This window comes from Podarcis tiliguerta, assembly GCF_965153285.1.
Source record: "Podarcis tiliguerta genome assembly, chromosome: 11".
Classification (NCBI taxonomy): Eukaryota; Metazoa; Chordata; class Lepidosauria; order Squamata; family Lacertidae; genus Podarcis; species Podarcis tiliguerta.
The window spans coordinates 2,940,203-2,955,263 of record NC_139544.1 but is presented as its reverse complement, the minus strand read 5'-3'; the positions used below and the strand labels follow the sequence as shown (position 1 = coordinate 2,955,263).

General features: G+C 40.0%; 1 protein-coding gene across 1 annotated transcript in view; it reads left to right on the top strand.

The window, feature by feature from the left end:
• TRPM6 (transient receptor potential cation channel subfamily M member 6) overlaps window positions 1-15,061 on the top strand; it is an 88,095-nt gene that overhangs the window by 25,878 nt on the left and 47,156 nt on the right. The window contains exons 4-17 of the mRNA XM_083403292.1: window positions 568-748; window positions 1,337-1,550; window positions 2,900-3,024; window positions 3,766-3,937; window positions 4,656-4,830; window positions 6,648-6,771; window positions 6,996-7,068; window positions 7,188-7,288; window positions 7,493-7,627; window positions 8,894-8,947; window positions 9,585-9,725; window positions 10,914-11,036; window positions 12,358-12,638; window positions 14,251-14,479. Of these exons, the coding sequence (XP_083259418.1) occupies window positions 568-748; window positions 1,337-1,550; window positions 2,900-3,024; window positions 3,766-3,937; window positions 4,656-4,830; window positions 6,648-6,771; window positions 6,996-7,068; window positions 7,188-7,288; window positions 7,493-7,627; window positions 8,894-8,947; window positions 9,585-9,725; window positions 10,914-11,036; window positions 12,358-12,638; window positions 14,251-14,479 (2,128 nt within the window). The remainder of the gene's footprint in view (window positions 1-567; window positions 749-1,336; window positions 1,551-2,899; window positions 3,025-3,765; window positions 3,938-4,655; window positions 4,831-6,647; window positions 6,772-6,995; window positions 7,069-7,187; window positions 7,289-7,492; window positions 7,628-8,893; window positions 8,948-9,584; window positions 9,726-10,913; window positions 11,037-12,357; window positions 12,639-14,250; window positions 14,480-15,061) is intronic.

The window sequence follows — 15,061 nt, the reverse complement described above, 5'->3', positions numbered from 1 at the left end:
AGCTTGGTGCTAGAGCATCAGCTGTGCATTCAGAATGTCCCAGGTTTAATCCCCAGTATCTTCTGGTCAATTTGGGAGAGACACCGACCTGAAACTCCTCCTCCAGAGGTCCTGATTCCAATGGAATATCCTCACATCTGCTATAAACACTTAAAAATAACAGGGGGATATATTATTCACATCTAGTAGTTATATTGTCCACCTGTCCTTCATAACAAAACAGCTGTGAAAAGCTGCAGGCATCCAGATTATGCTATTCTATGCATATATTTGAAAAATTGCTACATTTTCTCTGTCTTATCCTTCCATTCAATCTGAGGTTTCCAGTTAGAAATCTCTGGATTGATAATTTAAGATGTTAACAGGAGCCTTAACCTGCAATTTGCTTATAATTTTAAGAAGATATTGGTACAGTGCAAGGTGTTTGGGTTATTCAGCATTTCTGTAAAACTTGAGAAATGTCTTACAGCATTCTGGTACAATGCATTAATGTGAGCTAGTCACTGTTTATATGCATTTAATTAATTTATGCCAATGTTATGAGTTTTTTTTTGTCTTTTTTGAAAGGTGTTGTTGTGGACGGCTAATTGGTGACCATCCTGGAATTGATTGTTGCTGGCCCATCTGTCGGTCTGCACAAGAAGTAGAGAACAGGGAATGGTGTGTCCAAAGGGACACAAAGACAAGTCCAACTGATGCATTTGGTACTATCAATTTTCAAGACAGTGATCACACTTACCATGCCAAGGTGCGTACACACTTTCTCAGTTATTTAGCATAAAAACAACCAATAGTGCTAAACATAAAACTGCTGGTGTTAGATAAAAATCCAGTATAAGTTGGTATGAGTTTGTTCCATGCTATCTCATAATTTGATGACTACAATATCAAGAGATATCATGCATGTGTCTAAAAGATCAAGTACCACCATCCCATATAATAGAGTGCTTCTAACAACTTCCATCATCTCTGGCATAATACTCTTGAAATTAAAGGAGTGAACATATTCACCTCTGAATGATGAGACAAAATGATAAGCACACATGAGTTACTCCGCTATACATTAAGTGATAGTGTACTTTAGTTCCTCTCCATAATCAATGGATTTCTGTTCCTGTGTTTGAAAGGAACATTATGCTAACCCGTTAGGTTTTTGTGTGTGTGTTTCACTGTGATGGTTTTGAAAACAGGCCAATTTAAAAAGTTGGAAATGTTTGAACTATTAGAGCTTTCAGCAAATTGAAGAGGTTAGGACTAAGATGATATCTTCTCCCTATAAAATATATGCTACCTTTTCTCTCTGCGTAGTTCTAACAACTACAGTTTATTTTTTCAGTATATTAGAACTTCTTATGATACCAAGGTGGACCAATTGTTGCAACTCATGGTGAAAGAATGGCAGATGGAATTGCCCAAACTGGTCATTTCTGTTCATGGTGGCATCCAGAACTTCAAACTTCCATCTAAACTTAAGCAGCTTTTGAGCAAAGGCTTGGTCAAAGCTGCTGAGACCACAGGAGCATGGATACTAACAGAAGGCATCAACACTGGTACAGTAAACTCTTTTGAAATGTAATGTTCTCTCTGAGGAACATAGAAACACAGAAAATTGCCTTATACTGAGTTGGACCTTAGAATTAGCTAGATTATTGAGGATTTCAGGTAGGATTTCCCCCCATTCTGCATGAGGATGCCAAGAATTGTGTCTGGATCCTTTGTATGCAGAGCATATGCTCTACCACTGACTTAGGCCTCCTCTCATAGCTTTGGTTTCTTAGATGACAGGCAGTTTGTGGCTGGTTAGCTGCCTGTGTGCAGTTTGACCCTTCTGTGCCTTGGTCATATGGAATATTTGGATCTGTGTAGTTTTTATGGTTTCTGGGAATTTTGCTTTCTGAGGGGTCTCCTGACAACCTGTGATCTTACTATAAATTTTTTATAAATTTAATAAATAATCATGATATAATAATAACTCTCAGCACCCTTAACAAACTACAGCTCCCAAAATTATTTGGGGGAAGCCATGACTGTTAATAGTGTAAGTGCATAGTGTGGATGGAATAACTATGTGGTTGAAAAATATTGTGTTATTCAAGAAATACAGCTCACAATTTTGTGGAGAAGTCCCACAAATGCAACATTTTTCTATGGTACTGTAGTTGTATTTAACTCCACCATGTTCTTAGGCTATGAGCTATTTCCTTTTTGCAGTTTGGATGTGATGTAAATTTCTTACTTATTTCTGTCAGTTTGCATTTCTTGGTTCAGAAAGTATTGATCTGTTGTTTAGAGATCTTTCCTATTCTAATTAATTCAAGAGGGTTCTGGTAGCTTCTCTGTGTGAAAGAAACAAGCAGAAGGTTCATGATGTTTTTGATTTATTCCTTCAGAGAAGCTGAGTACAGCTGGCTTAAACTGGTTTTGTTACCTCTTCTGACAAGGTCACGCTGACTATAATAGTAAGGCCAGAACGAGCCTGGGATTTATTCTCTTTCTGTCTTTCCTTCTGGTGTGGTGTTTTGTATATAGTGTTGAGTTTTGGTCTTATTGTAAGTTATTGTAAGTTTAAGTCTGCTGCAACTGGACTTCTTATGGACGGTGTCAATTTGTGACCATTATTGCTCATTTGCCTTCAGTAGCAGTAAAGCTCTGCTGGATGAAATACAATTGCCTCTGGTCTATTGTTTGGGAATCCCACAATGTGTTTAAGTTTTTAACCTGCTAACTATACGCTGGAGTTCTGCTCTGGATCAATACTGAGTAGAATCCATGACAATTTCACGTCTAGACCGCCTTTCATCTAAGTAGATCACAAGGCAATGCACAAAGAATTGTATGCTGTGAGGGCAAGATGCCAACTGTTTTGTAATATTAATGATGATGGTGATAATATTTCTAGGTGTGTCTAAGCATGTGGGAGATGCCTTGAAACTCCATGCCTCTCAGTACTTAAGAAAGATCTTGGCTGTTGGAATCCCCCCTTGGGGTATCATTGAGAACCAGAGGGACCTCATTGGAAAAGATGTGAGTTAATGAATGCTCTTTGTTTTCTTGTAATTAAGTGGCACTCTTTCCCTCAGTCCCAAAGCCTGCATAGAGGGGTTTGCCTGTAGGGAAGAGCTCTTTGGCGTGTACAAACTTGCATCTCCAGCAAAAAGGGTGTTTATGCAAATATTCTTGTGTAACTTGCCATCAGATGCAAATACGTAATTTATGCAATGCTGAAATATATGGATATTAGTGGCAACGGGATAGTCTACTCTGAGCAAAAGGTAGTTAAATACCACCCAAAAGGTAGTTAAATACCACTTGAGGAAGGGTACCACTATTCTGCTATTTGGAGAGTGGATTGGTGATGATGTAAAAGCAGTGCTCTTTTTCTAAAAAAATATTTAGGGGTACTCTCATTTTCGTACTCATATTGAAATACTCCCCCTCAATGAGGCCAAACGTAGATTCACAAAATGTTTAGGGGTGTGCGTACCCCTGCGTCCCCCCAGAAAAAAAGCACTGTGTAAAAGAATGTTGTTTTTAAAATAGCAGTGACTAAGGACCTCAGGTCTTCTGCCTTATAGAATATCTATGAGTACAAGGATTATTAGAGAATACTATGCAAATATATCAAAAGCTGATGCCATTACTTCTTGTGAAATGAAACAAATTATTTCTCTAAATCAGGCAGATGTCCCACCCCCTTCCCAAATGAGAATGCTATAGTATTTTGGTGGGGCTGTTTTGTTTTGCTTTTACCTGGATTCTCCTCAGGTAGTGTGCCTGTATCAGACCCTGAGCAACCCTCTCAGCAAGCTGAGCACCCTGAACAGCATGCATTCCCATTTCATACTGGCTGATGATGGCACCGTGGGCAAATACGGCAATGAGATGAAACTCAGGAGGAATCTAGAAAAATACCTGTCACTCCAGAAAATACACTCTAGTAAGTTCTCCTGGTTCTGGGTTCACTTTGTAAGAAGCTTCTTATCTCAGGCACCACTGACAGCTGGCTTTGCACTAAGAGAAGAGAAGTAACTTCTCCTGGACACCAGCCTGTCATGTTTTCCCTACAGGAAATTGGTGCCTGCCTGGAACGTATCTTAAATCTGTTTTACAAATCTTTTAGGGAGGACCACAGTGGAAGCTTTTTGCACTGTCATTCAGTATGATTTACTGTGACCATTGACCATGGTGTATTGTGATATGTGAATGTTGCCAATAAAAATTAAATAAGGCTTAATCAATTAGCAAATGTTTTGATAGATTTTCTTATGTCCCAATTCATTGAGTAATACATTTTTTATTAAAAAAAAATACTGCAGTTTTAATACTTAGTTCCAGCCACCTGTAGCTTTTGGAATACATCATTTCTTCTTTGTCACACTTCCATCTTCTAAGTTCTCCTGCTAAAAAGGAAAAACTAATAATGCTTTTTGCTTCAGAATTATTAATGTTTTACTCACATGCATGTTCATACAAATTTAATCAGTGAAATTAATAATGGAGTAAAACATTATTTCATTGACTATTAAAAAACAAAACTGGCAATAGGCCTACTTTTTGTCTTGTGATTTTTAAAAATCTTGATGGGTACAAAAGTGGGTTATTATATGCACTGTGGATCTCTGCCCTGTTAACATTTTCGATGTGGTTTGAAATAGGAATGGGACAAGGAGTGCCCTTAGTTGGGCTGCTGGTGGAAGGTGGTCCAAATGAGATCCTGACCGTGTGGGAATATGTGAGGGACAAGCCGGCTGTCCCTGTAGTAGTTTATGAGGGAACTGGGCGAGCGGCCGACCTTCTCGCTTTCACCCATAAGCACACAGCAGACATGACGTGAGTACTTGCGGCTTGCAGCATTGGCTTGCACTGGCCGCTTCATTGCAAAAGATGCCTTTAATCAAACAAGGCTATAGCTAAGAAATCTTGGTGTTTTTAAAAAAATAAAAACATGGTTTAATAAGATTGTCTCTGAACCTCGTTGAGTGTCAGGTGAGCATCTCAACTCTCCCTCTGGTGAAAGGAAAGAAGAATTGCTCAGCCTTTTTCTAGGCCTTTTCCCAGGACCTTTCTGGCCCTGCTGCTGGTCCTTTCATCTGCTGTAGCAGAGTATTCCACTAAATTTTACTCAGGCTAGACCCATTTAAATTAATGGCCCTAACTTAGTCATGTTAATTAATTTCAATGGGTCTTCTCTGAGTAAAACTCACTGGATAACACCTGTTATCTCTTTATCATACCTACCCAATTTGCTTCTTGTACTGCTAGCTAGTCACTTTCTTATTTTATTTATTGACTGATGGGGAGTACTGGGAATATGTGCTTGGCAAATGATGAAGCTTCTGGTCACCACCGTTTTCTTTTTTGTGTCCTCACAGGGTGGTTCTAGAGAAGTAGCTGAAGAGGTCCAATTGGTAGTGAAACTGGGATGGTGGTCAAACTATAATTCTGATGCTCTGCAAGTGTTGTAGGGTACATATTCTGAATAGCCCTATTTTTCAAGATTTAACTGTCTAATACTTCCAGCCCAGTTTCACCAACTGCAGCATATTTCTTACCATTCAGAGATGTTTCTCTTAACCTAGATTGGGCATTTTCACTGTTGAAATTGTACTGCTCATATTAACGTTTGACAGTACTATTTAAAGGCCATTATTCTAAACCACTGAGCCTCTTGGGCTTGCCGATCAGAAGGTCGGTGGTTTGAATCCCCGCAACGGGGTGAGCTCCCATTGCTCAGTCCCAGCTCCTGCCAACCTAGCAGTTCGAAAGCACGCCAAAAAGGTGCAAGTAGATAAATAGGTACTGCTCCAGCGGGAAGGTAAACGGCATTTCCATGCGCTGCTCTGGTTTCGCCAGAAATCATGCTGAAGTCATGCTGGCCACATGACATGGAAAAACTGTCTGCGGACAAACTCCGGCTCCCTCGGCCTGTAAAGCGAGATGAGTGCCAAAACCCCAGAGTCGTCTGCGACTGGACTTAACTGTCAGGGGTCCTTTATCTTTACCTTTTTTTATTCTTTTGGTGCTTTTACAGTGGAAATCTGGCAGCCCATCATCCAGATCAACCACTAGTTGACCCACCATTGCCTTGGGTTCATCCTATGGGTCCTTTTAAACTCTTCTTCCTCCACAAACTATGCATATGTCAACAACAGTAAGTGGGACAGAGGCAACATTTGGCCATCAGCCAAACTAGTTGCCAATCACGGTTGTACAGTGCTGATTGACTGTTACTTAGGTGGAATGCCTATAACCAACTAAGTATGTGTAAAGTAACCGTTCTAAATTGAACCCTTTATTCTTTTTGTGGACATGCCTTGACTTCAGTTGTTTAGGGGTGATGTTTTAGTCACTATATAGTGCAAAGGTAGACTCAGCGATGCCCTCCATATTTCGGTGGACTCCAGCTCCCATAATCCCTGACCATTGTCCAACAGGTTGGTGCTGATGGGAGTTGTAGTCCAGTAACATCTGGAGGGCACATACCTTGGCTGCCCTTGTGTAGGGGACAAGCGGTATAAATAAAGAGATGGGGGAAGCTTTTTATGTTACAAATTTGTTGAAAAATATTTACAGTATTACAGTAACAGACAATAAGTATCTATTGGTGAAATAATAATTATCTTTTTGTACATACGTTTCTTTCTCAGGAATTTGAGCCCTCAGCTTAAGGAAGAGATATTATTAATGATTCAGAACACCTTCAGTTTGGGGCAGAAACAATCCCACCACTTATTTAAAATGTTAATGGAGTGCATGGAACACAGGGATTCTGTAAGTATGATAAATTCAGGAAATTCTTTTCATTAATCTCATTCTCTAGAGTGCCATTGAATTTTGACTTGGGTTCAGAAGCTGTTCCACTAAATTAATCATGTTTAGAAAAATGATTGCAGGTCACAGTTTACTGCCTATCCTTTGCCCACCATGTGCAATAGTCTTGAATTGTCTGGTGGTTTTCTCTCTTCTCTCAGTAAAATGTTTTGTTATTTTGACAGATAACCATATTTGATGCAGAGTCGGATGAGCATCAGGACATTGATTTGGCAATCCTGACTGCACTCTTAAAAGGTACATGCATATAATAATTTCTGCCTTTCTTCAAAGTCATAGCAATGCATAAGAATTACTTTTGAAGTAGAAGAGGAAAAACATGTATAAAATCTAAAAGAATAATTTCCTTTTTGTAGGAACAAATATGTCCGCTCCAGATCAGCTAAATCTGGCACTGGCCTGGAACAGACTGGACATTGCTAAGAAGCATATATTGATTTATGGACAGCACTGGAAGGTAGTTTTCACATTTATTTTCCACACATTATGGACAAACATTTACAGTTGTGCTATCTGTACTTATTTGTCTTATTGTGTTTAAGGAGAATATTGGAGTTTGCTCACCAGCATTGAAATGCAAATAACTCCGAGAAATTGCAAAAGTTTTGAAGAAAACAATTATTTCTCCCCCTTTCTTTACATTTCCTGCAATTGTTTGAAGGTTGGGTCCCTGGAACAAGCAATGCTTGATGCTCTGGTGATGGATCGGGTAGAATTTGTGAAGTTGCTAATAGAACATGGAGTGAATCTGCACCGTTTTCTTACCATAACCCGCTTGGAAGAACTGTACAATACTGTGAGTGCCTGGATTTCCAATGCTGAATACATTTTGCTTAAATATGTATCTACTTTGCTAATATTCAGAGGTAGTTCCAATGGAACAATAGGTCGATTCTGCATTTTTGCATGGATGTTTGAACTTGTAGCATAGAATCCAAAAAGCTGTTATAAGTATGCCTAGTTGTCCCCCCCCCCCCCCCAGAACACGTTGCATAGTTCTGGTCATAGGTCTTGGTGAGTGGCTGTTGTGTAGGTGCAGGTCTAGTTGTCTATTCTCCTGCAGAACTGCCTGTCAGGATGTCTTTATCCTAGATGGATGAATGGGCAGATGAATCAAGCTACAAAGTAACGTCATCTTCTGTTCTTCCTCGTTTATCTGTTGATCTATTTCGTTTCATTGAAAGGAGAGCAGATAATGTTGTTTTCGTTTTGTTATTCAAGACCGTTTGCAGCTTACTTCATCATCACAGCAGAGGCCTTGCTGTGCATATGCGGAGGCTTCTGCAACAATGAATCATTCAGAATCTGCTCCCCATCACATCCCTCATAAAACTGGGACACCTGAAATCTAAAATGGATGTCAGTATACATTCTGAAAGTTTGGAATGATACAGATTTCGGATGGGGACAGATCTGAGTGCACCAAACATATTCCAGAACAGTTTGGGAATTTCAGCCTATTAGTGTAATGTAGTATTCTACAGTATATTAAAAATAAATAACCCTTCAGTGCCTTGGTCCTTGGGTTTTGCTCTTTTGGATGTATTTAAAGTTAGGAAAAAGTGCTTTTCCTTCCACAAGTGTAACACTAACGAGACAATCTGTTTAATTTTCTGTTAGAGGAATGGCAGAAAATGTAAAGGGCAGGTTGCAATGCCCCAAAGGCCAGTTTAAACTCTATGAGGGAGGCATGCAGGATAAGACAGTGAGGATAAAAGAGATTTCCTCTTGTAGTCTCACAGCCCCCACCTCTTGCCCAATCTATATAAACCAAAAAATAAGCAGTTTAGCAGGCAGGAGGCTCATTTGAAGATAGTGATTGGTTGATTGACAGACTGATCTGACAGTTCTGTTGTGATCATGGGCCAGAAATGCAACTGAAGAATGTGCTTTCTCTTTTTAAATACAGCTTTCTTCAGACCAAGTCTTAAACAAAATTAGTTGTTAATAAATATTAATGTACTAACTGTCCTGTTTCTGAATCTTTCTTTCATATATAGTGAAAGTTTCTTTCTTTTAATTTAGTCACTGTATTCTTGTCATTCTTCTTTTAACATTCCAGAAACAAGGGCCAACAAATCATCTTCTGCGTCATCTTGTTTGTGACGTGAAACAGGTAATCTACATTCTGAAGAATGATGAGCTAGAACTCCTTTAGATGGTGGTTTTTGCCATGATCACAACTGAATCACCACTTGCTATATGCTGTTTTATAGTATATGGCCTGTATGATCAACTTGGGAGCTGTGCTTATCCGAATGGCCCAACCAGACTAGCAGCAACTTCAAAAATGTTAGGAATAGCAACAGACACCCATGCTAAGTAGAACTTGAACTGTTTTCTTCTTCTATGGTGATCACTCGTAGCTAAGTAAGCTTGTCTTCCATGAACACAGTCTTAACAGTGAGTCCGTAAGTGACTGTGGAGGCCGATTCTGGATTCCACAGCGGGGACACAGGTTTTCGGGCGGGAGTTGATTAGAGCTGCTATCAGTGGGATATATGTCATCTGGGCACAGCCAGTCAATATGATAAAGATGTTGAAGGAAAAACATCATATGTTTAAATATGGACAATCTGAGGAATGTGATATTGCCTAATAAGTGGCTCAAGCTATTAAACTATTCTCCTGTACATTTATTTAGTAGCTCAGATTATAAAGTGTTTGTGAAGGATTCTTGATACGTTCTCAAAAGCACTATTAATATGCTTAAGTATGATTGTTATATAAAATGTCAAATATTTGTGTTACAGAGTACTCTTCCTGTGGATTATAAAATATCTCTGATTGATATTGGATTGGTAATAGAATACTTGATTGGTGGAGCTTATCAGAGCAGCTACACAAGAAAGCATTTCCGAGTTCTGTACAATAGCCTTTACAGGAAACGTGAGGTAAACTCAGTAAAATGGTCACAGCTGCTTCCATCAGTGAGAGCTTATGGAGATAGAGTTTAGGGCAGGCATCCCCAAACTCGGCACTCCAACTGTTTTGGGACTACAACTCCCATCACCCCTAGCTAACAGGACCAGTGGTCAGGGATGATGGGAATTGTAGTCCCAAAACATCTGGTTTAGGGCAAATAGTTTAACGTGTATGTGTTATTACAGTTTGGCTATTTAGTAAGGAATCAGAATTGAAATACAAAAAATGTGTTTCCACATTCAGTGAAGCATCATATTAATAGATAATAAACTAGAATAATAAATAATAGAAAAATAGCCAATTAAGAATAATTTAGCCAATTTATTTTTTTATCTGAGATGTAATTGTTAAATTGAATTGTGGGGATCAATATTTATTGTGTCTTCACTGGGTATAATGCTTGTTTACAAAATAAGGCAGTATTTGAACTTTCTGCTTCTCATCTCTTGACATCATTTTAATACATTCTGATGCCTGTCTAATAGAATGCAATTTGCTCACCTTGTGCATTTGTGAGCCCAGAAAAGCCTTTCAGCATCAGGTGGGATGTTGGCTCAGGGCCCTTGAGGGCCCTTTCTTCCTATTTAGAGGAACCTATTTTTCCATTTATCATTCTGAGCTCATTCTACTGAGCAGTGGTGGCTCCTTGTAGTACTGTGTTCGTCAGGAATCAGGATGGAATAGGTTGACGTGGCAATGGAGCGGTCAGGGGCGTGTCGCATTGGCAGCAATAGCCCTGCAGGTGTGCACATACCAGCGGGACTGCCGACCCTGTGTTCCCCTGACATTGTAACAGCCTGCTGGATCAGACCAGTGGCCCATCTAGTCCAGCATTCTGTTCTCACAGTGGCCAACCAGATCCCTATGGAAAAGCCACAAGCAGGGCCTGCTGTGGTTGCCAGCAACTGGCCTTCAAAAGCATTGCTGCCTCTGACCATGGAGGCAGAGAATAGCCATTGTATTGAGATGTTGGATGCCAGCTACCAACAGTCCAGGCCAGCATGGCCAACCATCCAACAATATCTGGAGTGCCACAGTGCCCCATATCTACTTTAAGTGGAAGAGAAAATTATAAACCTCTGTTACTGTGTTTTGATAAACATCATCATGATGATCCGGATCTCATTTGTCTCTTTCTCTTTGTTTCATGGAACCAGAGAGTTGTCTCCAGCTTGACGCAGAACTTCTCCCTTCATCATAATAATCATATGAGGAATAGAAATGGATCTGATGAAAACACCTCACATTCCCAGTTCATTCGAACAGCACAGCCATACAAAGTACTGTGTTTCTTTGCTTGTTTATGCAATTTGATAGAAAACCAGTAGGCTGAAAAATCATGTTTGCTCACTCCAGTGGGTTTATACACATGTGAGAGGCAGATTCAATGGCTAAAGTAAATTGTTTCCTTTTTAGGGCTTGAATCAGACAAAAATTAAGAAGCACAGTTGGTTCCCTATAATCCCCTTGGAGATAATGGTTTATTCTGTGTTATGAGGGGTGGTTGGAAAAATTGAAAGTGAATGACTGTAGGTCAATGGGTTTCTAATACAAATTTAGATGTGTGTTCCTTAGAGTTTTTCAGAAACTCTGAGAGGCCAGTTTCTCCATTCTCCACTGTCCAACAATCCAGAGAAAGACTTGTCACCAGCATCTTCTCTAGATGTGTGTCATACATCTCTAGATTTGTTCCTCTTTAAGGGAAGGGCAAAGAGACCTTCCTCCTCCTTGTTCCCAATAAGACAGCACGTTCAGTCAGTTTTGGACCCAAGGGAATTGAACAAACATTTTAAAAGAAATTCAGATGGAGAGCCATTCTGGCCAGTGGCGATGGAAAAGGCCATGGCTCACTAGTAGAGCACATATGAGTTCAATTCCTGGCATCTTGAGGTAGGGCTTGAGAGACTGCTGTCTGGAGCTCTTGTCAGTCAGCGTGGACAATATTGAGCTATCTGGATCGAGGATCTGACCTATTAAATCTTGTCAGAATTTTCTGTCAGAATAGATCACAAAATTGATATTAATAGTTGCATTCTGTTATATGGAGCGTTGAGTATATTATTTCATATGGAATGTGGTTCCTTTTGTGGATTTGTGATTCTGTATTTATCATACAGGGGACGCGGGTGGCACTGTGGGTAAAACCTCAGCGCCTAGGGCTTGCTGATCGCCTGGTCAGCGGTTTGAATCCCCGCGGCGGGGTGAGCTCCCGTCTTTCGGTCCCAGCTCCTGCCCACCTAGCAGTTCGAAAGCACCCCTAAGTGCAAGTAGATAAATAGGTACCGCTTTATAGCGGGAAGGTAAACGGCGTTTCCGTGTGCTGCGCTGGTGCTGGCTCGCCAGAGCAGCTTCGTCACACTGGCCACGTGGCCTGGAAGTGTCCTCAGACAGCGCTGGCCCCGGCCTCTTAAGCGACCCTAGAGTCGGACACGACTGGCCCGTACGGGCAGGGGTACCTTTACTATTTATCATAGCCATCATTTAATATAGTTTATAATTCTTGTGGATAATAACCCTATAACTCAGAAATTTGATTTGAAGTAAGCAAATTGTGCATAGAGGTGATAGACTTTGAGTAACTTTTTATTTATTAACTTGCAGCAAAAAACAGCTGTTCTTCACAAGACTAGAAAGAAGCTAAAGGATGAATTTACTGTCTCTGATGACCAACAATCAGTTGGGTTTATATACCCATATAATGATCTCTTGGTTTGGGCAGTATTGATGAAAAGGCAGAAGATGGCCATGTTCTTCTGGCAGCATGGAAAGGAAGCCATGGTCAAGGCTGTGGTGGCTTGCAAACTCTACAGAGCGATGGCACACGAAGCTAAGCAAAGCAACATGGAGGACGACACGTCAGAAGAGCTGAAGAAGTATTCAAAGTAGGGATTCTCCCTTCACTTCAGATAATACAGATCTACAGTGCTTAGAATGGTTAGACATTTTTCTCTCCATCACCTAAGATTATATAATGGGCTTCCCATGGGCATTTAGTTCACCACCGCCAGAAAAGAGTATTGGACTAGGTGGGCCTTTGGTCTCATCCAGCAGGACTCTTCTTCTGTTCTTAACATTAGAGCTGGTGACAGCTGAAGGGTATCCTTTAGCTTAGCAGGCAAAGGAGGAGAATAGTTTTTAAAAGGCTGATCTGAGCTGAAAGGTACATTTTCTTAAAGGAGTACATTTCATAATAATAATAATAATAATAATAATAATAATAATAATAATAATACTTATACCCCGCACATCTGGCTGGGTTTCCCAGTAATGAAAAGAAAATTGGTGAGAAATACTGACAAGCCAGTATTCCATCTAATGTATAATTTTCTGTGCCTCCATTTTTTATTAGAAAAAACACCATTATTTCAACATCTCCAGTTTCCATCATTTTGTTATCAAGTTCATTAGTCCTGTATTATCAGGTGAATTATTCCAGTGATGATCTACTTCTACTGCCAGGATCCTCACGTCTATCACCTTTGTCTTATCTATTTTTATGCCATTCTTTGCCCCATTGAGCACATCAAGAAAAGGCAGAAATTCCAAACAGAACTTTTAGTTTAACAGAAATTCCATGTAGCTGACACGGAACATTCCCAAGAAGTATCTTGTGTGCTTTCCAGTTTAAGAACATAGTCCATTTGAAGCAATAGAATTTTTGTCATGCATGTTTACTTGAATTTTTTTAATGGGTTTTGTATCTTATTATTTTGATTCCTGATATTGTGTGTGTGTGTTACATTAGAAAAATATTTTTAGTAATATTGCTAGGAAAGTTTTTTAACTCTATTGTAGGTAGTAACCTTGACATAACTGAGCTGAGATAAATATTGTTAAAGTTGCTTATCAATGCTCATTATTTCATTTTCAGAAATATAGATGTTATCAGCTAAATACTGTTGCATAAATATTGGCCAATATATATTGAATTATTTTTGCAATATTATTTTATTTATTTCATTTATGTCTTCTGCTTGAAGGTCAGCTATTTATGATTTCAGTATATTTTACATTCATTTTAAAGTTCTTTTTAGAATGTATGTCATTTGTTTTAGTGCCAAAGTCAAAATACTGTAAGCTCCATTGAACAGTGGAAATTACTTCTAAGTGAGCAGGCATAGAATTGTGCTTACAGAATTGTGCTGTTAGGAGTTCAGCAGATTTCATAGCCCAAATCCATTAAATCCAAAATCCATTAAAATCAACAGGCGTTTTGCTATAGATGTGGGTCTAAGATAAGTGGAAGAATTTCTGGATTACCAGAAGAATTTCTCAGAATGATGGGTTTATTTGAAACAATAGGAAAAACACAATGGCTGTACTCCTAAGCACACAGTGACTTGGAGAAATTCCTACTGGAGTCCACGGTTTGGACCAGGCTGTTCCTATGAGAGGCGCTTAATACACACTGCTTGCCTCTGTTATTTGTGCTCAGTCCGTACTCTAAGGCTGGCAACATTTCCCCCCCACCTGGCTTTTCTTTTGCTGTTGTAGTGAGTTTGGGCAGCTGGCTCTAGATGTGCTGGATAATGCTTTCAAACAGAATGAGCAGATGGCCATGAAACTGCTAACATACGAGCTGAAGAACTGGAGTAACTCAACGTGCCTGAAGCTGGCCGTGTCAGTGGTATTGCGACCCTTTGTATCTCACACGTGCACACAGATGCTGTTGACTGATATGTGGATGGGACGCCTGAAAATGAGAAAGAACTCCTGGTTTAAGGTACAGCATCTCTCAGCAGCCCCTTATCCTGTGTGCCAATAGCAGGGCTGGGTGGTTTTATAATCATCTTGTGCTGTGACTGCATGACGGCTCATCTCATTCAAGTTCAATGGGCTTGTTGAGAGGAGACGCTCAAAGATCAGGCGTGAGGATAACTTAGGTGCACTGTCCTGGCTTGAATTGTGCAAATTAGGTCTGCTGTTGTGCTCCAGTCACAAAAGATGTTGTGCTCTATCCCTCATCACTCTTGTTCACCACTGAGTGTATTCATGCAACTGATGAACTGCGGGAGCAAGAACACAGCACTTCAGCACTTTCCCAGCCACCCCACTTTCTGTCCCCTGGGAAAGCTCATTTAGCACAATGCAACACAGTCTGTTGAGTGAGTTGGAGATCAGCACCGTTGAACTCAGGATATGAGGGCAGTACATGAATCACAGACAGGATGCACCAGAAGTGAATGCATCTTTGTGAACCCTCCCCCTGGAAATACCTATTGAAGGATGGTATCATTAAATAAAGAAATCTTAGTTAAGCAGTCATATCCTTCCAGAGTCCCATATAGACATGCTTTCTCAAATA